General features: G+C 41.6%; 2 protein-coding genes across 3 annotated transcripts in view; one reads left to right on the top strand and one right to left on the bottom strand.

Annotated features, from left to right (window-relative positions):
- The window catches only part of LOC148415263 (transcriptional repressor p66-alpha-like), a 47,802-nt gene that overhangs the window by 7,985 nt on the left and 13,483 nt on the right, over positions 1 to 26,334 (top strand). For both annotated transcript variants that reach the window (XM_088429140.1, XM_088429139.1), the window contains exon 2: positions 5,486 to 5,964. In XM_088429140.1, the coding sequence (XP_088285266.1) occupies positions 5,489 to 5,964 (476 nt within the window). In that variant the 5' untranslated portion in view covers positions 5,486 to 5,488. The remainder of the gene's footprint in view (positions 1 to 5,485; positions 5,965 to 26,334) is intronic.
- LOC148415264 (uncharacterized) lies at positions 20,992 to 25,674 on the bottom strand. Its single transcript, XM_088429138.1, has one exon. The coding sequence runs from the start codon at positions 24,277 to 24,279 to the stop codon at positions 21,628 to 21,630; it is 2,652 nt and encodes an 883-aa protein (XP_088285264.1). The 5' UTR covers positions 24,280 to 25,674; the 3' UTR covers positions 20,992 to 21,627.

The raw sequence follows: 26,334 nt of genomic DNA, 5'->3' as shown, positions 1-26,334 counted from the left end.
GTATATCCACTCAGGTGTCCCCACCGTAAAAAAGCACCGTAGCGTGTTTGTCCAGCCGTGTTCGTTGCTGCCTTGGTTAAACAATAGAGTTTGCAAATCTAGTGTAGCTCCAAACACCAAATCGATCCTTTGCAAACAAAAGGCATTCCCAGCAGAACTATTTGCCAGGGTTAGCTCATGCCCCTGTTCTCCGAGCCAGAAAAACAGAAAAGACGAGCTCACGCCCCTGCTATCCGGGCCAGAAAAATGGCCGCTCATAGTTCGTTGATTGGAAGTGGCGGACAAAACACTTTCCCCCGCCCGTATAGGTTAGATCAGGGGTGTCCAAACTTTTTGCAAAGTGGGCCAGATTTGGTGTGTTAAAAATGTAGGGGGGCCAACCTTGGCAGGCGTTCTTTACATATAACAGCAATTGATTTAAATACATTTCAGCGAGCCTTTCTGTGTTTAACATTTGCTTTTTTATTTTCATTTCGGTGATCATAAGCATGTATTTTGGTTAATTTGAAACATGCATATCAAAAATGAATTGACATTAAATATTGAAATTGAATATTCACTTAATTTCACTTTTTTAACACTTAACTTTTTTGTAACAGTTGAACAGAAGAAATTGTACTCTTGGGTGCAAATTACATTTGAAACATTAAAAAAATCTCACCATAGCAGTTTAATATTTATAGAATTTTTAAACACAATAACAGAGAAACCAAAAGTAATAGTCATATCAACAAGTGCAGGGCTCATTTAAAATATGACATTAGCAACTAAAAATGTTGATTGGATTTTAAAATGGTTATTATTCTGCAGTGAAAACTTAAAAAGAAAAAACGTTTTCAGACTTATCGTAAATGAAAAATGACTTGTCCGCATGAGTGTGATGGGTGAAACTGAGATCTGGAGTGCAGGACAAAGGCCAGGTGTGGCTCTATGGCAGTAGTATGGATGCGCAAGATGTCTTGCAAGTGAGAGTCCGATAGCCGTGTCCTCACATGGCTCTTATTTAAGTTCATCACCGAGAATGTCTTCTCACACAAATACGTCAAACCGAACAAGCTTAGCATTTTCTTACCAAATGCTCGAATCTCTCGGAAACTTGTCCTTATTCAACTGTCAGTCAAAAGTGGCGATATAAAGCTGCTGGTGCTGGCCGCAGCTCACCGCATCACACTGCAGCTCAACTTTCCTCCTTTTGTTGATTGTCGCTATTTTAGAAAAAAGGGGCTCATACAGTCAATTACTCATGTACTAATTTGCTGTTCCTATTTGAGCCTATAGATGGCAGCATTTAGCATACGCAGGTAACAGTGCTGCTCCCAATGTATTAATTCTCCATGCGGGTCAGACGTTATTAATTTTATGACAGAGGCTGCGGGCCAGATGGAAATTGACCACGGGCTGCATTTGGCCCCTGGGTCGGACTTTGGACATGTCTGGGTTAGATAATAGCTACGCTATGCCTTTAAGGCACATAAGCTAAGGCCCAAGACAACACCGCGTAGCTTGATTGCTGAGCATAGCACCGCCTTCCAGTGAGCATTCAATCATGTTGAGTTCAACATGAGGCGGCCAATAGGTAGGTAGGTAGGTAGGTACGTAGGTAGGTAGGTAGGTAGGTAGGTAGGTAGATAGATAGATAGATAGATAGATAGATAGATAGATAGATAGATAGATAGATAGAGGTAGGTGTACATTCTTGTGTTCAATAGTTGCTGGTGTAATTAAGATGCCACTCACTCAACTTTTTTTTCTTTGTCATTGCTGCAGATGGGTTCTGATCTAACCAGTAAAGAGCGATAATTGAAAATGGCTCATTCTCATTCGCACTCTCTCTCTCTCTCTTTCTCTCTCTCTCTCTCTGGCTCTCATTCTTCCTCAAGTCTCTGCAAATCATGTCACTGCGCAACACACCTGTTGTTGGGATGTCTGTCATAACAAGTCAAAAGGAAATTAATGGAATCATTTCAACCAAACCATCATAGGCGAACTGTCGTTTGCCCATCCCTGATCTAGCTAGATGTTAGCTGGCAGTTGTTAGCACTTCAGTCATTGTGCTGCCAATACACTGTGTAGATTTTTGTTCTGTCATATGTCAGAAATTGTGATTAGCCCAAAGCTGGGGTAGGGGGAAGAATTTTATTTAGGGGGTGCTATTCATAGGTAGCACTTTTTAAAAATGATGTAACAATAATTTATTGCAAATTATTATGCAGACATTGACGTTAAGGTCAATTTTAGAAAATCACGGGTCTGTACAGAGTAATTTCAATCAAGCTGTTTTACTCACTGTTGTGTGTAGGATTCAAGCCCTTCAAAGCTACTTTTCAGACATTTTCCTTCCAGTATTGCGCAAACCTGTGCGCGTAACTGTGTGTGTGTGAGTGAGTGCGTGTTCACGTTGTGGTGACAAAGCCCAAGCAGCATTTCTTGTCAAGACAGCAGATATGGCTGTTCAACTTCAGCTCTGGCAATATTTGTACGTCTGATGAAATACCAAGGCCTTCTGTCGTAATACTGGATCTCATCACTTATGCCCTTATCGCAAGGCAGCAGCATCATGGTACTGTTTTCTATTATTAATAATAAGAAAAAGAAAAACAAATCCAGGATTACCTTTATACAGGACTGAGAGAGATATGGCTGTTCAACTTCAAAAAATATATAAAAGATTTATTTACCTTTGAGTGGCGCTTGTTATGCACATATTCCCTAAAAAGGGTTATCTCCAGCATCGTTTCCATATAAATCTTGGGACCTATGGCTAACCTTTTCAACTTTTAATCAAGCAGTAAAATGCACTATAAATACGGTTTTGTAACCATTCACTATCAAACAAAGCTTTACCGATCCGCCATTATGAAATAACTGAGGCTGACCAATAGCAGACCACCATCTGCGTGAGGAGACGCTGATAAATCGCAGACCAGCATTGTAGGCACGCTTTGCATGGAAGCAGTTAAACGGCATTAGTAAATAAGTGCAATTACCTAAAAACGCCAGCAGATGGAGGCAAACAACACAAATTCAGCCAAGCCTCTAGGGTCATGACAGTTGTTTTGTTCTCATAACTTGGAAAATGTCATAAAGAGGGGATGAAAAAACTCAGTATTCCACAACATGAAAAACGAACTCGGGGGTTCACTGTATTAATTTACCACACAATGAAATTCTTATTACGTTCACTTCACATACTGAAAATACAGTGGGCCCCTGTGTTACGAACTTAATCTGTTCAGCGGCTAGGCTCGTAACTCGAATTCACCGTATGATGGACAATCCAAACCTATGTTAATTAGTGAATGCGTGCTACGCGTGCAAAAACCTTAGGTAAAAACATCACAACTTTATACACTTATTAAAAATTAGTAACATAATCTACTGCACAGTTAAATTAAATAACATACATATACAAAGGAAAAATGACATTTACCTTTGGGGCGACGTGACTTGAGCTGGTTGGTGGTGGGTGGAGGTGGAGGGGAGCAGAGACGAACCCGCAGATTTTATTATTTTTTTCTTTAACGAGAACTTTTCTTAAACGCATAAACACATATCACCGGAGATTTCCTTCTCTTCAATCCATAATAGAAGAAGCCAGATATGTTTTATATATGTTCTAGATGGCCTCCATTTAGCTCCGTGCATTTCTTGAGGCGCAGCACGAAGTTGTCCGTGACGTTCTTACAGACTGAATTGATAATGGCTCTCATCTCCTCCCTGATGGCTTTCTTGAGTTCCGTGATGGTTTTAGGTTTCCCTGGGTAGACTCTGTCCTTAAGATGGCCCCAAAGAAAAAATCTGGGGGGTTTAGGAAAGAAAAAAATCTGGAGGACTTAGGTCCGGGCTATGGGGTGCCCACTCAAAATCAGTCTTGAGACTGATCACTCGGCGTCCGAAGTTCTCTTTCAGCCAATCTCGGGACAGGTTTGAGGTGTGACAACGTGCTCCGTCTTGCTGGAACCAGAACTTGCTCATGAGCGAGGGGTAGATGATCTGGACAGCTTCGTGCTGCGCCTCGAGAAAAGCATTGAGCTAAATGGAGGCCATCTAGAACATATGCTGTAGAACGGAGAAAAAATGGCCAAAGACCCTAGTGTTTTGATGTGATGTTTCTAATATAATAAACTAGTTATGACCAAAGTTTAATTTCATTTGGACAACACTAAGAAACAGGGCCAAATTAGAGTTGGGGCCCGTTTTTTGGGTCACCCTGTGTGTATATATATATATATATATATATATATATATATATATATATATATATATACAGTCGGCCCCCGGCTTACGAGCACCCTGATTTACGAACAATTCGCCTTACGAGCGTGGATCAGGGAGATTTTTGTCCTCCGCTTACGAACAAACCTCTCGCCTTACGAGCAATTCGACATGCCGGTTAATGAGTGTGTAGACATGTTCTCGTTTAATTGCGTCAATAAAATCAACAGTAGCGACATCATCAATCATCAGTAGATACTTGTGGCAGCAACGGGAACGCTCTTGGTCTTACAACGTCACACTGACTGTCTCACTCACAGTGTCTAAATATATTACCATTTAAATGTAGTGTTTGTACAGCTAAAGGGAAAAACAGCTGACATGAAATTAAATGTGCCGATTGCAGGACAAAGAATTGTCATTGGTTTAAATGTGTGTTTTTTTTAAAATTAATTGTCAATGCATTCCAACCGTTTAAAAAAAAAAAGTGCGAATAATTATCAGTCAGTCACGGAGATGCGAATATGCTATTGGTCGATTAAGGTCACCCGGTCTCACTCACGGAGATGCTATTGGCCGGCGTCACACGTCAATCACAGAAATGCCGACATGCTATTGGCCGAACGCCTTTATCTAGCTTGATGGGACAGGATGGAAGGAAGGAGAGAAAATTAGTGAAAAACGGAATGTTGTGAAGACTTTGCAAACTTTATCTGTTAGACATAGCTTCTAAAATTACTAGCAGCGGTAAAGAAAGAAATAAGAGGATGATGTTTTAGTATCTGCGTGATTTGCACCCTGACTGAAAGAGTTACTGTAACACTGTAAGACCAATAGCATATCTATCGCCATATTAACTTTGAGCGTTGGACTCTGCCCCCCTCTGCTTACACCCAGCTCAAGTCTCGTCGTTTCAAAGGTAAAAGCTATTTATCCATTGTATTTATTATATAATGCAAGTGTACAGCAGATTATGTCACTCAATTTTAATATATGTATACAGTGTGTCATTTTTACCTAAGGCTTCGGCGCGCGCGTTGCACGCATTCGCGAATTAACATGGGTTTGGATTGCCCGCTATACGAGCAATTTGAGATACGAGCGTAGCCGCTGAACGGATTAAGTTCGTAACCCGGGGGCCCACTGTATATATATATATATATATATATATATATATATATATATATATATATATATAATCAATTACCACAAATCATTGTTGAGTAATTTGGCCCTCCCAAACTAATCCCTTTGGTGTCGTATCCAACAGGGGATGTCTGAGGAGGCTGTCCGCCAGACGCGCAGCCACAAGAGGGCGCTGCAGGGGGACACCCTGCCAGCGTGGACGGAACCTTCCGGTCCTGACAATGGAAGCAAAAAACTCAAGCTGGAGCAAGCTGCGCCCCAAGGGGATGCTTTGCCGAGACCCAAGCGAGAACTGGAGCTGGGTAGCCCTGGTCCGAGTGGGATGGGATCAAACGAGGAAGCGGGACGGTTAGTGCTCCCGTTGGGATCTCCGCCGGTGAAAGACGAGGCCACCCGAGAAGCGAGCCCAGGCGATCAAAGCGAACACAGTGACAGAGCTCTGTGGGAGATGAGAGCAGACAGCAGCGTGGATACCATGAGCACCTTCCAGCCCGCCGAGCCAAAAGTTTCAAGTGGCATTTTAGTTGCCGGCGATCTGAAGGCCAGCATCAAAGTGGAGATCCAGAATGTGGAGCAGCCTGTGGACATGAGCACTTCCAAAGGGTGAGTAATTCTCTTGAGAGCACCCAAAATCAGTCCCCTCAAAAGACTTGGAGCTCCATCTGTCAGCTCTTTTGGGTATTCAGATAGCCTACAGAAAATTTGAATTGGCTATATAAACTATATGGTTAGACAAATATTAAAAGCAAACTAGAGCTGCAAGCAGCTATAAAGGGCCCTCGCAGACCTGTGCACGTTGGGGTATGAACATGTCGGGGTATGAACAAGGACTATGAATGATGAAAAAGGAGTTGTAGATGACTTCAGTGCAGGACTCTTACCAAATATGTAAAATTTAGACAAGTTGGGACAATATGTGTGGAGTTACTGCAGCTTTTATTGTTCCAATTTTGTGACTTTCAATGTCATATAGGCCACACCCTTTGTCGAAACAACGTATTGATTTGTGGAGGGCATAAGTCATGGCAACTGGCTTTTCAGAAAACATTTAAGGGATATCACTTCAAGGGGCTCAGCAGATTTCATAAAAACCATTAAGGATTTGCTATATTTTTTGTTGCCACTAGGTGGCGCTCGTACTGTGATAAAAAATAGGCTTGTAGGTGTGTTTCACATTGGACTCCCATTCCATATATGAAGTTTTAAAAATATCAGATCGTCTAGGTCCAATTACAGCAACTTTTACCGTTTTCGCGAGACATCGGATTTTGAGTTGGCATAGAGGCCACGCGCTTTATTGAAAAGTCATAAAAGTTGAGAACCTTTAATGTTCCAATGTGTCATAGCTTTTCTGACCATTTTTGAGTTCATTTAGTCAAACAGGCATTTCACAGTACATAAAAGTATAAAAAATGAGATTTTTGTCCGCCACTGGGTGGCGCTGTAAATGATTCGAAAGTTTATTAAATAGGTGTATTATAGCATGACTTTTAAAGGCCCAGGAAAGTTTCAGATGGTTTGAAGCTGTCATAGCTGAGTTATTAAGATTTTTGTCACTCTTGGCGAAGGAAATATTAAAAATAATTTGAAGCTCCGCCCCCATCTTTTATGTCAAAAGATCTTCAGGATATTTGAACTATGTGTGCCCCTCAGTTGGATAATGATTCCTGCCAAAGTTGAAGGTAATGGGGTGAATCATTTAAGAGAAAAAGGCACTAGTTTGAGACCAGCTAATGTCTAAGAATGGGACAAAACTGCACATTAAAAAAAATCATAACAATTTTTCTGTACATCCTAGCACATCACTTCTATTGACTTTTTTGTAGGTCTTACAGTCCTTTATTTGCCTACAAAGTTTCATAGCTGTAGGTCAAACCAAACAGGATTGACTGTAATCTTTCGACTAATGACATTTTTAGCAGCCACTAGGTGGCGCTAGCTTTAAACTGGAATATATTTTTGTCGATATGTTCAGGAGAATATTTTCATCCAATGTGTGAAATTGTGAGAAGGTCAGATCATCTGGGTCAAATTAGAGCAACTTTTACTGGACAGATAAAGCTTCGGAATGAAAATGGTCGTAGAGGCCACGCCCATTATCGAAACTTCGTAAAATTTGGTGGAGGTCAGCAGGGCTGTCTAGAGGCTTTTCAGACCTAATTTCAGCGATATTACATCAAAGGGCTCAGCTAAACACATAAAAACGTTTAAAAAATGCTCTATTTTTGGCTGCCACTAGGTGGCGCTCGCACTATAACAAAAAATACGTTGTTAGGTGTATTCCGCATTGGAAACCCATCAAATATATGAAGTTTAGAAAAGATAAGACCATCTGGGACCAAACACAGCAACTTTGTTCGTTTTGGCGAGACATCAGACTGACATTTTTGTTTGCCACTAGATGGCCTTATAAGCAATTGAATATTTTTTTAAAGACTTGTGTTAAGGGCTTGAGTCTCCATGTGTCTGTGAAGTTTCAGATTTTTCTAAGCTTGTAAAGCTGAGTTATAAAGGTTTGTTTCACATGTGGCAAAGTAATCATCAAAGGCATAATATAAAGCCCCGCCCCCAACATATTTGATGGCGGATCATCACAAAAATTTGAACAATTGTGCCTGACAGTCAGATGAAACATCACAGCAAATTTGAAGTCGATCGGGTCAAGCGTTTGGGAGAAAAAAGGAGCAGTTCGGGACCTGCAAATGAGCAAAAACGGGCTAAAGGTGCACATTCAAAAATTCATAACTCTCTTTCTGTACATTTGAGCATAGGGCTCGCGCTGACTTTTTTGTAGGGCTCGAGGTCCTACATAAGGCTACAAATTTTTGGAGCTCTAGGTCAAACGGGCCGGGAGTGAGAGGCTATTTTCCACTCATAAGGCCATTTTGGGGCCAATTACAGCCACTTTTTTAGTTTTGGTGAGTCATCTGACTTTGAGGTGGCGTGCAGAGTACGCCCATTATCGAAAAGTCGTAAAATTTTAGAACCTTAATATTCCATGTCTTAATGATATTCTGACCAATTTTCATTTGTTTTACTCAAACAGACTGAGCACAATACATGAAAGTGTAAAAAATGACATTTTAATCAACCACTAGGCGGCGCTAGTAGGTATTTAAAAAAACTTTGTTTAAAGGTGTTAAAGACATAAGTTTCCATGTGTCTATGAAGTTTTAGATTTTTTTAAGCTAGTACATCAAAGTTATTAAGGTTTTTGTCACTCTTGGCGAAGGAAAAATTGAACACATAATTTGAAGCCACGCCCCTATCATATATGTCAGCGGATCTGCACCAAATTTTGCCCACTTGTGCCCCTATGTGTGAATATGGACCACAGCAAATTTGAAGGCGATTGAGTAAAGCGTTTGGGAGAAACAAGGAGCAGTTTGGGACCTGCAAACGTGCAAAAATGGGCCAAAAATGCACATTCAAAAATTCATAACTCTTTTTCTGTACATCTGAGCACATGGCTCGCGCTGACTTTTTTGTAGGTCTCTAGGTCCTACATATGGCTAAAAATTTTCGTAGCTCTAGGTCAAACGGGCCGGGACCAGGTGCACTTTTTCGACCTTAGGTGGCGCTGCAGAGCCATTTTTTTTGCATTGTTTTGGGAAACACAAAAATATCCAATTTTTCACCGGGCCCGACAAATGTGCAAATTTTGGTGACTTTTCGTGCATGTTTAGGCCCTCAAAAATGGAAAAGCGCTGCACAGTAAATAATAATAATAAGAACTAGAGCTGCAAGCAGCTATAAAGGGCCCTCGCAGACCTGTGCACGTCGGGGTATGAACAGGCCGGGGTATGAACAAGGACTATGAATGATGAAAAATTAGTTGTAGATCCCTTCAGTGCAGGACTATTACCAAATATGTAAAATTTAGACAAGGTGGGACAATGTGGGTGGAGTTACTGCAGCTTTTATTGTTCCAATTTTGTGACTTTCAATGCCATATAGGCCACACCCACTGTCGAGACATTGTACTCATATGTGGGGGGCATAAGGCATGGCCACTGGCTTTGCAGAAAACATTTTAAGGATATCACTTTAAGGGGCTCAGCAGAGTACATAAAAACATTAAGGATTTGCTATTTTTTTTTGCTGCCACTAGGTGGCGCTCGTACTATGATAAAAAATAGGCTTGTAGGTGTGTTTCACATTGGACTCCCATCCCATATACGAAGTTTTAAAAAATATCAGATCATCTAGTTCCAATTACAGCAACTTTTACCGTTTTGGCGAGACATCGGATTTTGAGTTGGCATAGAGGCCACGCCCTTTATTGAAAAGTCATAAAAGTTGAGAACCTTAATGTTCCAATGTGTCATAGCTTTTCTGACCATTTTTGAGTTCATTTAGTCAAACAGGCATTTCACAGTACATAAAAGTATAAATAATGAGATTTTTGTCAGCCACTGGGTGGCGCTGTAAATGATTTGAAAGTTTATCACATAGCTGTATTATTGCATGACTTTTAAAGTCCCAGGAAAGTTTCAGATGGTTTGAAGCTGTCATAGCTGAGTTATTAATATTTTTGTCACTCTTGGCGAAGGAAGTATGAAACATAATTTGAAGCTCCGCCCCCATCTTTTCTGTCAAGAGATCTTCACGATATTTAAACTATGTGTGCCCCTCAGTTGCATAATGATTAATGCCAAAGTTGAAGGTAATGGGGTGAATCGTTTAAGAGAAAAAGGCACTAGTTTGAGACCAGCTAATGTCTAAGAATGGGACAAAACTGCACATTAAAAAAATTCATAACAATTTTTCTGTACATCCTAGCACATCACTTCTATTGACTTTTTTGTAGGTCTTACAGTCCTTCATTTGCCTACAAAGTTTCATAGCTGTAGGTCAAACCAAACAGGATTGACTGTAATCTTTCGACTAATGACATTTTTTGCAGCCACTAGGTGGCGCTAGCTTTAAACTGGAATATATTTTTGTAGATATGTTCAGGAGAATATTTTCATCCAATGTGTGAAATTGTGAGAAGATCAGATCATCTGGGTCAAATTACAGCAACTTTTACTGGACAGATAAAGCTTCGGAATGAAAATGGTTGTAGAGACCACGCCCATTATCGAAACTTCGTAAAATTTGGTGGAGGTCAGCAGGGCTGTCTAGAGGCTTTGCAGACTTAATTTCAGTGATATTACATCAAAGGGCTCAGCTAAACACATAAAAACGTTTAAAAAATGCTATATTTTTGGCTGCCACTAGGTGGCGCTCGCACTATAACAAAAAATACGTTGATAGGTGTATTCCGCATTGGAAACCCATCAAATATATGAAGTTTAGAAAAGATAAGACCATCTGGGACCAAACACAGCAACTTTGTTCGTTTTGGCGAGACATCAGACTGACATTTTTGTTTGCCACTAGATGGCCTTATAAGCAATTGAAGATTTTTTTAAACACTTGTGTTAAGGGCTTAAGTCTTCATGTGTATGTGAAGTTTCAGATTTTTCTAAGCTTGTAAAGCTGAGTTATAAAGGTTTGTTTCACATGTGGCAAAGTAATCATCAAAGGCATAATATGAAGCCCCGCCCCCAACAGATTTGATTGCGGATCATCACAAAAATTTGAACAATTGTGCCTCACAGTCAGATCAAACATCACAGCAAATTTGAAGTCGATCGGGTCAAGCGTTTGGGAGAAAAAAGGAGCAGTTCGGGACCTGCAAATGAGCAGAAATGGGCCAAAAGTGCACATTCAAAAATTCATAACTCTCTTTCTGTACATCTGAGCACATGGCTCGCGCTGACTTTTTTGTAGGGCTCGAGGTCCTACATAAGGCTACAAATTTTTGTAGCTCTAGGTCAAATGGGCCGGGAGTAAGAAGCTATTTTCCACTCATAAGGCCATTTTGGGGCCAATTACAGCCACTTTTTTCGTTTTGGCGAGTCATCTGACTTTGAGGTGGCGTGCAGACCACGCCCATTGTCGAAAAGTCATAAAATTTTAAAATCTTAATATTCCATGTCTTAATGATATTCTGACCAAGTTTCACTTGTTTTACTCAAACAGACTGAGCACAATACATGAAACTGTAAAAAATGACATTTTAATCAACCACTAGGCGGCGCTAGTAGGTATTTAAAAAAACTTTTTTTAAAGGTGTTAAAGACATAAGTTTCCATGTGTCTATGAAGTTTTAGATTTTTTTAAGCTAGTACATCAAAGTTATTAAGGTTTTTGTCCCTCTTGGCGAAGGAAAAATTGAACACATAATTTGAAGCCACGCCCCTATCATATATGTCAGCGGATCTGCACCAAATTTTGCCCACTTGTGCCCCTATGTGTGAATATGGACCACAGCAAATTTGAAGGCGATTGAGTAAAGCATTTAGGAGAAACAAGGAGCAGTTTGGGACCTGCAAACGTGCAAAAATGGGCCAAAAATGCACATTCAAAAATTCATAACTCTTTTTCTGTACATCTGAGCACATGGCTCACGCTGACTTTTTTGTAGGTCTCTAGGTCCTACATATGCCTAAAAATTTTCGTAGCTCTAGGTCAAACGGGCCGGGACCAGGTGCACTTTTTGGACCTTAGGTGGCGCTGCAGAGCCATTTTTTTTGCATTGTTTTGGGAAACACAAAAATATCCAATTTTTCACCGGGCCCGACAAATGTGCAAATTTTGGTGACTTTTCGTGCATGTTTAGGCCCTCAAAAATGGAAAAGCGCTGCACAGTAAATAATAATAATAATAATAATAATAATAATAATAATCTGGAGAAAAACAAGAGGGCTCTCGCAGCGGTAGCTGCTCGGGCCCTAATAATAATCTGGAGAAAAACAAGAGGGCTCTCGCAGCGGTAGCTGCTCGGGCCCTAATAATAACTAGAGCTGCAAGCAGCTATAAAGGGCCCTCGCAGACCTGTGCACGTTGGGGTATGAACAGGTCGGGGTATGAACAAGGACTATGAATGATGAAAAATTTGTTGTAGATCACTTCAGTGCAGGACTATTACCAAATATGTAAAATTTAGACAAAGTGGGACAATGTGTGTGGAGTTACTGCAGCTTTTATTGTTCCAATTTTGTGACTTTCCATGCCATATAGGCCACACCCACTGTCGAAACATTGTACTGATTTGTGGGGGGCATAAGGCATGGCCACTGGCTTTTCAGAAAACATTTAGGGGTTTCACTTCAAGGGGCTCAGCAGACTACATAAAAGCATTAAGGATTTGCTATATTTTTTGCTGCCACTAGGTGGCGCTCGTACTATGGTAAAAAATAGGCTTGTAGGTGTGTTTCACATTGGACTCCCATCCCATATATGAAGTTTTGCAAACATCAGATCATCTAGGTCCAATTACAGCAACTTTTACCGTTTTGGGGAGACATCAGACTTTGAGTTTGCATAGAGGCCACGCCCTTTAATGAAAAGTCATAAAAGTTGAGAACCTTAATAATGTGTCATAGCTTTTCTGACCATTTTTTAGTTCATTTAGTCAAACAGGCATTTCACAGTACATAAAAGTATAAAAAATGAGATTTTTGTCCGCCACTGGGTGGCGCTGTAAATGATTTGAAAGTTTATCACATAGCTGTATTATTGCATTACTTTTAAAGGCCCAGGAAAGTTTCAGATGGTTTGAAGCTGTCATAGCTCAGTTATTAAGATTTTTGTCACTCTTGGCAAAGGAAGTATTAAACATAATTTGGAGCTCCGCCCCCATCTTTTATGTCTAGAGATCTTCACGATATTTGGACTATGTGTGCCCCTCAGTTGGATAATGGTTCATGCCAAAGTTGAAGGTAATGGGGTGAATCGTTTAAAAGAAAAAGGCACTAGTTTGAGACCAGCTAATGTCTAAGAATGGGACAAAACTGCACATTAAAAAAATTCATAACAATTTTTCTGTACATCCTAGCACATCACTTCTATTGACTTTTTTGTAGGTCTTGCAGTCCTTCATTTGCCTACAAAGTTTCATAGCCGTAGGTCAAACCAAACAGGATTGACTGTAATCTTTCGACTAATGACATTTTTAGCAGCCACTAGGTGGCGCTAGCTTTAAACTGGAATATATTTTTGTCGATATGTTCAGGAGAATATTTTCATCCAATGTGTGAAATTGTGAGAAGGTCAGATCATCTGGGTCAAATTAGAGCAACTTTTACTGGACAGATAAAGCTTCGGAATGAAAATGGTCGTAGAGGCCACGCCCATTATCGAAACTTCGTAAAATTTGGTGGAGGTCAGCAGGGCTGTCTAGAGGCTTTTCAGACCTAATTTCAGCGATATTACATCAAAGGGCTCAGCTAAACACATAAAAACGTTTAAAAAATGCTCTATTTTTGGCTGCCACTAGGTGGCGCTCGCACTATAACAAAAAATACGTTGTTAGGTGTATTCCGCATTGGAAACCCATCAAATATATGAAGTTTAGAAAAGATAAGACCATCTGGGACCAAACACAGCAACTTTGTTCGTTTTGGCGAGACATCAGACTGACATTTTTGTTTGCCACTAGATGGCCTTATAAGCAATTGAATATTTTTTTAAAGACTTGTGTTAAGGGCTTGAGTCTCCATGTGTCTGTGAAGTTTCAGATTTTTCTAAGCTTGTAAAGCTGAGTTATAAAGGTTTGTTTCACATGTGGCAAAGTAATCATCAAAGGCATAATATAAAGCCCCGCCCCCAACATATTTGATGGCGGATCATCACAAAAATTTGAACAATTGTGCCTGACAGTCAGATGAAACATCACAGCAAATTTGAAGTCGATCGGGTCAAGCGTTTGGGAGAAAAAAGGAGCAGTTCGGGACCTGCAAATGAGCAAAAACGGGCTAAAGGTGCACATTCAAAAATTCATAACTCTCTTTCTGTACATTTGAGCATAGGGCTCGCGCTGACTTTTTTGTAGGGCTCGAGGTCCTACATAAGGCTACAAATTTTTGGAGCTCTAGGTCAAACGGGCCGGGAGTGAGAGGCTATTTTCCACTCATAAGGCCATTTTGGGGCCAATTACAGCCACTTTTTTAGTTTTGGTGAGTCATCTGACTTTGAGGTGGCGTGCAGAGTACGCCCATTATCGAAAAGTCGTAAAATTTTAGAACCTTAATATTCCATGTCTTAATGATATTCTGACCAATTTTCATTTGTTTTACTCAAACAGACTGAGCACAATACATGAAAGTGTAAAAAATGACATTTTAATCAACCACTAGGCGGCGCTAGTAGGTATTAAAAAAAATTTTTTTCAAAGGTGTTAAAGACATCAGTTTCCATGTGTCTATGAAGTTTTAGATTTTTTTAAGCTAGTACAACAAAGTTATTAAGGTTTATGTCACTCTTGGCGAAGGAAAAATTGAACACATAATTTGAAGCCACGCCCCTATCATATATGTCAGCGGATCTGCACCAAATTTTGCCCAGTTGTGCCCCTATGTGTGAATATGGACCACAGCAAATTTGAAGGTGATTGAGTAAAGCGTTTAGGAGAAACAAGGAGCAGTTTGGGACCTACAAACGTGCAAAAATGGGCCAAAAATGCACATTCAAAAATTCATAACTCTTTTTCCATACATCTGAGCACATGGCTCGCGCTGACTTTTTTGTAGGTCTCTAGGTCCTACATATGGCTAAAAATTTTCGTAGCTCTAGGTCAAACGGGCCGGGACCAGGTGCACTTTTTCAACCTTAGGTGGCGCTGCAGAGCCATTTTTTTTGCATTGTTTTGGGAAACAGAAAAATATCCAATTTTTCACCGGGCCCGACAAATGTGCAAATTTTGGTGACTTTTCGTGCATGTTTAGGCCCTCAAAAATGGAAAAGCGCTGCACAGTAAATAATAATAATAATAATAATAACTAGAGCTGCAAGCAGCTATAAAGGGCCCTCGCAGACCTGTGCATGTTGGGGTATGAACAGATCGGGGTATGAACAAGGACTATGAACAATGAAATACTAGTTGTAGATGACTTCAGTGCAGGACTCTTACCAAATATGTAAAATTTAGACAAGGTGGGACAATGTGGGTGGAGTTACTGCAGCTTTTATTGTTCCAATTTAGTGACTTTCAATGCCATATAGGCCACACCCACTGTCGAAACATCGTACTGATTTGTGGAGGGCATAAGGCATGGCCACTGGCTTTTCAGAAAACATTTAAGGGATATCACTTCAAGGTGCTCAGCTGAGTACATAAAAACATTAAGGATTTGCTATATTTTTTGCTGCCACTAGGTGGTGCTCGTACTATGATAAAAAATAGGCTTGTAGGTGTGTTTCACATTGGACTCCCATCCCATATATGAAGTTTTGCAAACATCAGATCATCTAGGTCCAATTACAGCAACTTTTACCGTTTTGGGGAGACATCAGACTTTGAGTTTGCATAGAGGCCACGCCCTTTAATGAAAAGTCATAAAAGTTGAGAACCTTAATGTTCCAATGTGTCATAGCTTTTCTGACCATTTTTTAGTTCATTTAGTCAAACAGGCATTTCACAGTACATAAAAGTATAAAAAATGAGATTTTTGTCCGCCACTGGGTGGCGCTGTAATTGATTTGAAAGTTTATCACACAGCTGTATTCTTGCATTACTTTTAAAGGCCCAGGAAAGTTTCAGATGGTTTGAAGCTGTCATAGCTGAGTTATTAAGATTTTTGTCACTCTTGGCAAAGGAAGTAATAAACATAATTTGAAGCTCCGCCCCCATCTTTTATGTCAAGAGATCTTCACGATATTTGGACTATGTGTGCCCCTCAGTTGGATAATGATTCATGCCAAAGTTGAAGGTAATGGGGTGAATCGTTTAAGAGAAAAAGGCACTAGTTTGAGACCAGCTAATGTCTAAGAATGGGACAAAACTGCACATTAAAAAAATTCATAACAATTTTTCTGTTCATCCTAGCACATCACTTCTATTGACTTTTTTATAGGTCTTGCAGTCCTTCATTTGCCTACAAGGTTTCATGGCTGTAGGTCAAACCAAACAGGATTGACTGTAATCTTTCGACTAATGACATTTTTTGCAGCCACTAGGTGGCGCTAGCTTTAAACTTGAATATATTTTTGTCGATATGTTTAGGAGAATATTTTCATCCAATGTGTGAAATTGTGAGAAGATCAGATCATCTGGGTAAAATTACAGCAACTTTTACTGGACAGATAAAGCTTCAAAATGAAAATGGCCGTAGAGGCCACACCCATTATCGAAACTTCGTAAAATTTGGTGGAGGTCAGCAGGGCTGTCTAGAGGCTTTTCAGACTTAATTTCAGCGATAATACTTCAAAGGGCTCAGCTAAACACATAAAAATGTTTAAAAAATGCTATATTTTTGGCTGCCACTAGGTGGCGCTCGCACTATAACAAAAAATACGTTAATAGGTGTATTCCGCATTGGAAACCCATCAAATATATGAAGTTTAGAAAAGATAAGCCCATCTGGGACCAAACACAGCAACTTTGTTCGTTTTGGCGAGACATCAGACTGACATTTTTGTTTGCCACTAGATGGCTTTATAAGCAATTGAAGATTTTTTTAAACACTTGTGTTAAGGGCTTGAGTCTCCATGTGTCTGTGAATTTTCAGATTTTTACAAGCTTGTAAAGCTGAGTTATAAAGGTTTGTTTCACATGTGGCAAAGTAATCATTAAAGGCATAATATAAAGCCCCACCCCCAACATATTTGATGGCGGATCATCACAAAAATTTGAACAATTTTGCCTCACAGTCAGATAAAACATCACAGCAAATATGAAATCGATCAGGTCAAGCGTTTGGGAGAAAAAAGGAGCAGTTCGGGACCTGCAAATGAGCAAAAACAGGCCAAAAGTGCACATTCAAAAATTCATAACTCTCTTTCTGTACATCTGAGCATATGGCTCGCGCTGACTTTTTTGTAGGGCTCGAGGTCCTACATAAGGCTACAAATTTTTGGAGCTCTAGGTCAAACGGGCCGGGAGTGAGAGGCTATTTTCCACTCATAAGGCCATTTTGGGGCCAATTACAGCCACTTTTTTCGTTTTGGCGAGTCATCTGACTTAGAGGTGGCGTGCAGACTACGCCCATTATCGAAATGTCGTAAAATTTTAAAACCTTAATATTCCATGTCTTAATGATATTCTGACCAATTTTCATTTGTTTTACTCAAACAGACTGAGCACAATACATGAAAGTGTAAAAAATAACATTTTAATCAACCACTAGGCGGCGCTAGTAGGTATTTAAAAAAACTTTTTTCAAAGGTGTTAAAGACATAAGTTTCCATGTGTCAATGAAGTTTTAGATTTTTTTAAGCTAGTACAACAAAGTTATTAAGGTTTATGTCACTCTTGGCGAAGGAAAAATTGAAAACAGAATTTGAAGCCACGCCCCTATCATATATGTCAGCGGATCTGCACCAAATTTTGCCCAGTTGTGCCCCTATGTGTGAATATGGACCACAGCAAATTTGAAGGTGATTGAGTAAAGCGTTTAGGAGAAACAAGGAGCAGTTTGGGACCTGCAAACGTGCAAAAATGGGCCAAAAATGCACATTCAAAAATTCATAACTCTTTTTCTGTACATCTGAGCACATGGCTCGCGCTGACTTTTTTGTAGGTCTCTAGGTCCTACATATGCCTAAAAATTTTCGTAGCTCTAGGTCAAACGGGCCGGGACCAGGTGCACTTTTTCAACCTTAGGTGGCGCTGCAGAGCCATTTTTTTTGCATTGTTTTGGGAAACACAAAAATATCCAATTTTTCACCGGGCCCGACAAATGTGCAAATTTTGGTGACTTTTCGTGCATGTTTAGGCCCTCAAAAATGGAAAAGCGCTGCACAGTAAATAATAATAATAATAATAATAATAATAATAATAATAATAATAATAATAATAATCTGGAGAAAAACAAGAGGGCTCTCGCAGCGGTAGCTGCTCGGGCCCTAATAAGAATAATAATCTGGAGAAAAACAAGAGGGCTCTCGCAGCGGTAGCTGCTCGGGCCCTAATAATACGGAGAAAAACAAGAGGGCTCTCGCAGCGGTAGCTGCTCGGGCCCTAATAATAATAATCCGGAGAAAAACAAGAGGGCTCTCTAAGCGGTAGCTGCTCGGGCCCTAATAATCCGGAGAAAAACAAGAGGGCTCTCGCAGCGGTAGCTGCTCGGGCCTTAATAATAATAATCCGGAGAGGAACAATAGGGATCTCGCAGCGGTCGCTGCTCGGGCCCTAATAATAATAATAATCCGGAGAAAAACAAGAGGGCTCTCGCAGCGGTAGCTGCTCGGGCCCTAATAATAATAATCCGGAGAAAAACAAGAGGGCTCTCGCAGCGGTAGCTGCTCGGGCCTTAATAATAATAATCCAGAGAGGAACAATAGGGATCTCGCAGCAGTCGCTGCTCGGGCCCTAATAATAATAATAATCCGGAGAAAAACAAGAGGGCTCTCGCAGCGGTAGCTGCTCGGGCCCTAATAATAATAATCCGGAGAAAAACAAGAGGGCTCTCGCAGCGGTAGCTGCTCGGGCCCTAATAATCCGGAGAAAAACAAGAGGGCTCTCACAGCGGTAGCTGCTCGTACCCTAATAATAATAATCCGGAGAGGAACAATAGGGATCTCGCAGCCGTCGCTGCTCGGGCCCTAATAATAATAATAATCCGGAGAGGAACAATAGGGACCTCGCAGCGGTCGCTGCTCGGGCCCTAATAATAATAATAATCCGGAGAAAAACAAGAGGGCTCTCGCAGCGGTAGCTGCTCGGGCCCTAATTACATAGGCCTTAAAATTAATGAATACAAATTATCATCAATAAATTCTACAATAGATTAATCGATTGAACAAGTTCGAATGAACAACGAGCTTGCTTGGCTTGCTGCTAGCAGATGAAACATGAGCACAACCCATCTTAATTCAAAGCGGAATATGTAGGCTAATCCCCAAAATTATTTGAGCAGCTCCAATTAATTTCATTTTAGAGTTAGCTCAAAGTTTTCTCTCACATTTTATATTTTTTCATGTAATCTTTATGGCAGTGGTCCCCAACCCCCGGTCCCGGTCCACGGATCAACTGGTACCGGGCCGCGTGGGCTGCACACGAAATAATGTTTTGGAGATGATTTAGTTTAATGTTACGCGTGCACCGAACGCGAACGAGGCGAACAAGCGGAGCGTTTTGTATTATAGTCAATGGAGTTTACGTGACTGGGCTCGAACGCACGTCGGGCGACGCGATGGATGCGAATGGAGCGACGCAAATGGCCGCGCGCGGTCACGAGAAGCGAAATTTCGCCTTTCGCGTGAAGTTATTTTTTATTTACTATTTCCGCGTTTCGAGTTGCCACAGCCAATCAACTTCAGGAACATTTAACGGCTCACGCAGGGGGCAGGAATGAATCATGGCGGCCGCTTTGCGGTCACCGGGAGCGATCCAACACGGCCAGCTGAGCTTTCGATACGAAACAGAGCCAAGCAAGAGCCCTCGCCTGGCTTGTCGAAAGGCGGAAGCGAGAACTTGGGACAACTGGTATGTGCAGCGTTTGCTTCACTTAACAGCTGTTGAACCGTAGTTACTGTGCTAAGCTAACGATAGCGCAGCATTGTCAGCACAATATTTCGCACGGTCTCGGCCACTCGATTGCGACATTGAAACTTTTTTTTTCTGGCAGGCGAGTATTGCCGCAAAGAATAAAGGTGCTGTCGGTGAAAATATTGGCTCTGTCACATCCCAGAAAAGTGAAAGTTCTCAGCAATGCTCTTCTTTCCGGATCTACGGTGAAGCTCGCTCCACCCCCCCCCCCCCCCCCCACTCCCCCCTTCCCCCTCCCCCCGCCGGTCCGCTATATAAACTTTAATCGATTGCCCCAATTCCGGCCATTCCATGGTGGTATCCATTTTCCTTTTCCCAGAATTCAAAAATTAGCCACAATTTCACTTTTTCAGTTTTTCCCATATATCTTTGCCATTCCTGCTCCGATTTCCACCATTCCAACTTTAATCGATTCCCCTGATGCCCACCATTCCATTCGTGTATCAATTTTCCTCTTCCCAGAATTCAAAATTTTCCCACAATTCCACATTCTGTACACATAAAGAACTAATTCATTTTGAATGAGGTCATTCGAGGGCCTTCGAGGACTACTGTTTAGGTAGACAATGTACTCCGTTTCCCATGGGGTCGTCAAGCGGCCATCTTGGACACTTGCCCACATACACTGAGACTCCCATTTCCCATCAAACCTCAGGGGCGGCCATCTTGGATATCTGATCAGACATCTCAAACTATTAAATATAATATCCCAAAATTTAGAATTTGAACTTTAAGTGTACATTTTTCTTACTTTTTGAAATTTTGTGATGTTTTACAAAATTCAAAAAATCGTTTTTTTTCTTTTATGACTACAGGTGTTTGTCCGATTCAGTTCGATTCAGCGTTTAACCGTTCTTCTTGACCCTGCCTATGACCTCAGAGTGTCATTTACCCATAATTCATCTTTTTTGCATAAGTAATAGCCCCCTAAAGCTCGCAAAAAATCAGATTTTTTTTATGTTTCCTTTTGTGATATCTCCATTTGCGTCAGACCTATACTTATCAATCAATCAATCAATCAATCAAATTTTATTTATATAGCCCTAAATCACCGAAGTCTCAAAGGGCTTCACAGAATGAATAGAGGTCGTACAGAGACATCTTTTCAGTATAGGGTACACAACAGCATCCCCTGTCAAAGCTCCCAGAAGGGGAAGGAAAAACTCAAAAACCCCAAATTAGGGGAAAATCAGAAACCTCCAGAAGGGACCACAGGTGGGAGGAGCCCCCTTCCAGGCCCACAGGTTGAAGTGGATGCTGCATGTACCAGACACAGAAACAACATAAATTACAGAAAACATAATGTGCTATATAGTGCAGTGATGTCTTGACAGCAGGCAAGGCCATTGGGCAGGAACCATCCCACATTCCAGCCAGGTGGACTGCAGACGGCCGAACTCCTAACACATGATGGTCGACCAACGCAGGACCCAATGGAGGCGGTCAAGTCAACCCTCACCATCTAGCTAGCCCCCTCCCCCAGCCGGAAGAGGGGGGCAGGAAAAAAGAAAAAGGAAGAAGGCTACAGACAGGCTAAATTAACTAAATGCTTTTGAATATAAATGTGTTTTTAGTCGGGATTTAAAGATTTCTACTGAGGTGGCTGCGCGAACTTCCATAGGTAGGGCATTCCATAGTACTGGCGCGCGAATGGAAAATGCCCTTGATCCCGCAGACTTCTTTTTAGCCCGTGGGGTCGATAGCAAACCGGCATTTTGCGATCGAAGTTATCGGGGCGGAACATAAGGTGATACTAAGTCGACGAGATAGGAAGGAGCTAAACCGTGTAGAATTTTATAAGTAATTAACAGCACCTTAAAATCACATCTCACGTGTATTGGAAGCCAATGCAGGTCAGCTAGAATCGGAGTAATATGATCAAACTTTCTCGTCCTTGTCAATAGTCTCGCTGCTGCATTCTGTACACACTGCAGGCTTTTAATGTAGGACATGGGAAGTCCAGAAAACAAAATGTTGCAATAGTCTAGGCGCGACGTAACAAATGCATGAATTAATGTTTCTGCATCGCTAAGAGAAAGAATAGGGCGAATTTTAGCTATATTGCGGAGGTGAAAAAACGCCGTTCTTGTCATGTTATTAATATGTGTTCGAAAGGAGAGAGTGGAGTCAAATATCACGCCGAGATTTTTTGCAGAACTACTTTGGGAAATAATACAGTTTTCTAGGTTCAGCGTGGTATTCTTAAGCAAGTGCTGATGATGAGCAGGGCCAATAACTAACATCTCAGTTTTATTAGGGTTGAGAAGCAGAAAATTGGAAGACATCCATTGTTTAATCTCGGCAAGGCAAGCCTCCAGTTTACTGCACTTGCACGGATCCGTTATTTCTAGGGGCATATAGAGTTGGGTATCATCAGCATAGCAATGAAAACTAATAGCATGTTTGCGTATAATATCGCCAAGAGGAATCATGTAGATGTTGAACAGTAAGGGACCAAGTACTGACCCCTGCGGGACACCACATGAGACGGAGAAAGACTCAGAGATCGCATCACCATAAGAAACACTATGCGTCCTTCCCAGGATGTAAGATCTGAACCAAGAAAGTGCTGATCCCGAGATACCAACACATGATCGAAGACGTTCTATAAGAATATGATGATCAATAGTGTCAAATGCGGCACTAAGATCAAGGAGTAATAGTACTGATGAGACGTTGGAATCCAGGGCTAATAGAAGATCATTCGTCACTTTTACTAGGGCTGTCTCAGTTGAGTGGTTGGCCCTAAAACCTGACTGAAGGAGTTCAAATCTATTGTTGTCTATCATAAAATCGCTAAGCTGTCGTGCTACAACTTTCTCAAGAATTTTGGCGATAAACGGAAGGTGTGACACTGGCCTATAGTTAGCGAGATCTTCAGGATCTAGGTGAGGTTTCTTAAGTAATGGTTGAATGACAGCCATCTTAAAAGTCTCAGGTACAATGCCAGAGGAGAGTGACAGGTTGATAATATTCAAGACAGATGACCCTAAGACCGGGAATAAATCTTTGACGAGTTTGCCTGGAAGCGGGTCGAGCATGCAGGACGTCGGCTTTGCTGCATTAACTAGTTGTGTAAGACACTCCAGGGATACTAAATCAAACTGGGACAGGGTAGCCAGACTTTCATGAACCTGATTGTCCGAACTAGCATCAACACTCATAGTCGAGGTGGTGAGCGGCGCTGCCTTTTTTATTTCTTCCCTTATTAGCTGAATCCGCTGAGTAAAGAATTGCATGAAATCGTGTGCTGAATGGAGGGAATTATGATTAATCTGCTGCTGCTGTGTTAGCTGCGCTACAGTCTCAAATAAATACTTTGGGTTGTTTTTATTAAGACTAATCATTTTGGAAAAGTGATTGGTTTTTGCTAACCTAAGAGCCTCTTTGTATTTCAGCAAGCTATCGCACCAGGCCTGACGGAAAACCTCGAGTTTAGTTGTTCGCCATTTACGCTCAAGTTGTCTACTTAACAATTTACACATACGCGTTTCCTCCGTAAACCACGGAGTGTGCCGCTTCGGACGAGTTTTAAGTTTCAGCGGCGCAATAGAGTTAAGGGACTTTAAAAGAACCGAATTAAAATCATTCGCGAGCTTATCGACTGAGCCAGTGAAAGACGGAAAGGCAGCTGTTGCGGAAGGTAGTAATTCATAAAGTGCAGCAGTGGTTAAAGAATTAATATCACGGCTCTTAAAGCCTTGGTTGTGGACAACAAGACCACACTGAGCTAGGACTTCAAATGTTATAAGGTAATGATCAGACATAACGTTAGAACGCGGCAGAATTGTGACGTTTGAGGCAGTTAGGCCATGGGTTAGCACTAAGTCTAAGATATTACCATTCTGGTGTGTTGCTGCTTTTATTATTTGTGTAAAACCAAATGCATCGATTATTGATTGGAAAGCTACAGTAAGTGGCTCTAGTGGGGAGTTCATATGAATATTGAAATCACCCATAATTAATATATTATCTGTGTGGGTTATTAAGTCAGCCATAAGTTCAGGGAATTCATCTAAGAATCCAGAGTATGGGCCAGGAGGACGGTAAATAACTACCACACAGAATGGTGGTGAGGAGCTCGATCGCATAACGAGAGCCTCAAATGTCTTGAAAGTGGGACTCGTGCTCGTGCTAAGCCTAAGATCAGATTCTGAAATTAGGGCGACACCCCCCCCTTTTTTACAAGGACGGGCAACATGTGAGCCCACAAAGTTTGCGGGTGAGGCCTCATTTAATGGTAGGAATTCACTTGGTTTTAGCCAGGTTTCGCAGAGACCAAGCACGTTAAGATTTAGATCTGTAATAAGATCATTTACAAGAAGGGCTTTTGAAGGGAGTGACCTAATATTTATAAAGCCGAATTTAAACTGGGACATTTTTCCCGGACTACTCTGAGTCCTCGTGTTGGTAGTACTAATACCAACAAGATGTTTATGGCTGGGGCTTGCTCTGTATTTTGAGTAATTAAAACCTCTTCGCAATGTTAGTAAAGTAGGAATTCGATTGTTGACGACTACAGCGCGCGTATTGATGCTAATATTCCGCCTAGGCACTTTGTCACTAGTCTTACTGATTAAAGAGGCAGGGCTCTTTTCCTTAATCCACACCACCTCAGCAGAAGTCTTATCAATAGGGCATTTAGCATTAGGTATTGAAACAGTGTGTGGATTGCAGTGACCTAGACTAAGTATGCTATGTGTGTTGTAACAGTCCAGCCTAGTGCCGGTTAACTCTAGCCTTAACGACTCCACACCCGTTCTAGCAGGCTCGCTACTCGCCTGCGACCCGACATGCTCTAATGTGGGAAGTCATGGAAGGCTCAAACAGTAATCTATGTTTCTAGAAAGAGTAATGGCGCCTTTCCAGTTAGGGTGAAGGCCGTCCAATCTCAGCAGGTCGGGCCGGCCCCAGAAAGAGGGCCAATTATCTACAAACTGAAAACCCTGCTCTTTACAGAAACCAGCCATCCACCGGTTAAGCGGGAATAATCTGCTAAACCTCTCATCATTGCCTCTCGCAGGCAGAGGGCCAGAGACAATAACTCGATGCCGACTCATCTTTCTAGCGAGATTACAAGTCCTAGCTATGTTCTTCTTTGTAATCTCAGACTGCCTCATTCTAGTATCGTTGGAGCCGACGTGTATCACTATGTCCGAGTAGCTAGTGTTGTTTGCACTAGCCTGGTGTCTAGCCCTCTTGCGTGTCAGCTCCCTAAGGTTAGCTTCAATGTCGGGTGCTCTGGCCCCAGGGATACACATTACGGTGGCTGGCTTTTTAAGCTTGATGTTACGGGTGATGGAGTCCCCTATAACTAAAGTGCGGGAGCCAGTAGACTGAGGAGGAGTTTGCCTAGCGAGGGGGCTAAAGCGATTATGCGTCCGAACAGGCTCACCGCGGCTAGCAGGCTTCTTAGGGCTAATGCTAGCCGGACTAGCGGGTAGGCTACGACCCGCACTAGCCGACGCTAGCGGCATTGCGGGAGGGCTATGGCCCGCATTGTCATTATCAGATGTGTCCGTCTGATCTACGATTATCAGACTACTCTGCTCTAGCTGACGGACACGGCCCTCTAGGAGAGAAAGCCTCTCCAAAAGAATAACGCAGGTGTCGCAAGTGACAGATGAGGTGGAGGTGCACGGAGCCATGCTTACCTTAGTACAGCCGAGCGACATACTTACGCTAGCAGAGCTGCACGAGGACGAACGGAGCTAGGGGCTGTTCAGAGAAACGGCGAATCACTAGCTATCGAAGAATGGAAGCAGTCCTCAAAAATGAAGGAAAAAGAAGACAAAAAAGCAAAAAAAAGCAACGACGAACACAGGTCCGACGGGTGGTGGTAAAAATAGAAAAAGAAAAAATAGCGTTCGTCTCTCCAGCTAAGGCTAAAACAGCGACAGCAGCAAAACACTCCCCGGAACCGGAAGATCAATAGAAGTTTTGGGAATGCCCACTTATCTTTCCAACTTTAGGTGTTTCCCATTATGGGTAAGAAGGCCAAGAACACCCTTGCATGAAATACTCCATTTCCCATGGGGTCGTCAGGTGGCCATCTTGGACACTTGACTACATACACGGAAACTCCATCTCCCATCAACCCTCAGGGGCGGCCATCTTAGATACCTGATTAGATGTCTCATGAGTGCTCAGCCCCACTTCTACCCAGGATGGCGGCCATCTTGATTAACTCAGAACAATAATAACCACACTTACCAAATGTTGAACATCCAAACTATTAAAAATAGTCCCCCAAAATTCAGAATTTATTCTCTCAGTGTACTTTTTTCTTACTTTTGTAAAATTGTGGACATTTTAATTAATTCAGACAAATGTTGTTTTTATCACTTTAATGACTACAGGTGTTTGTCTGATTCAATCCGATTCAGCGTTTAACCGTTCCTCTTGACCCTGTGTATGACTTCAGAGTGTCATTT

The sequence above is a fragment of the Hippichthys cyanospilos genome, chromosome 12 (assembly GCF_059441005.1).
Source record: "Hippichthys cyanospilos isolate Australia breed blue-spotted pipefish chromosome 12, RoL_Hcya_1.0, whole genome shotgun sequence".
Classification (NCBI taxonomy): domain Eukaryota; kingdom Metazoa; phylum Chordata; class Actinopteri; order Syngnathiformes; family Syngnathidae; genus Hippichthys; species Hippichthys cyanospilos.
The sequence above is the reverse complement of the archived record's forward strand: the minus strand, read 5'-3'. Positions and strand labels throughout refer to the sequence as shown.

Coding starts and splice junctions, on each gene's coding strand:
- LOC148415264 (XM_088429138.1), bottom strand. CDS start 24,279: ATGTCCCAGTTTAAATTCGGCTTTATAAATATTAGGTCACTCCCTTCA.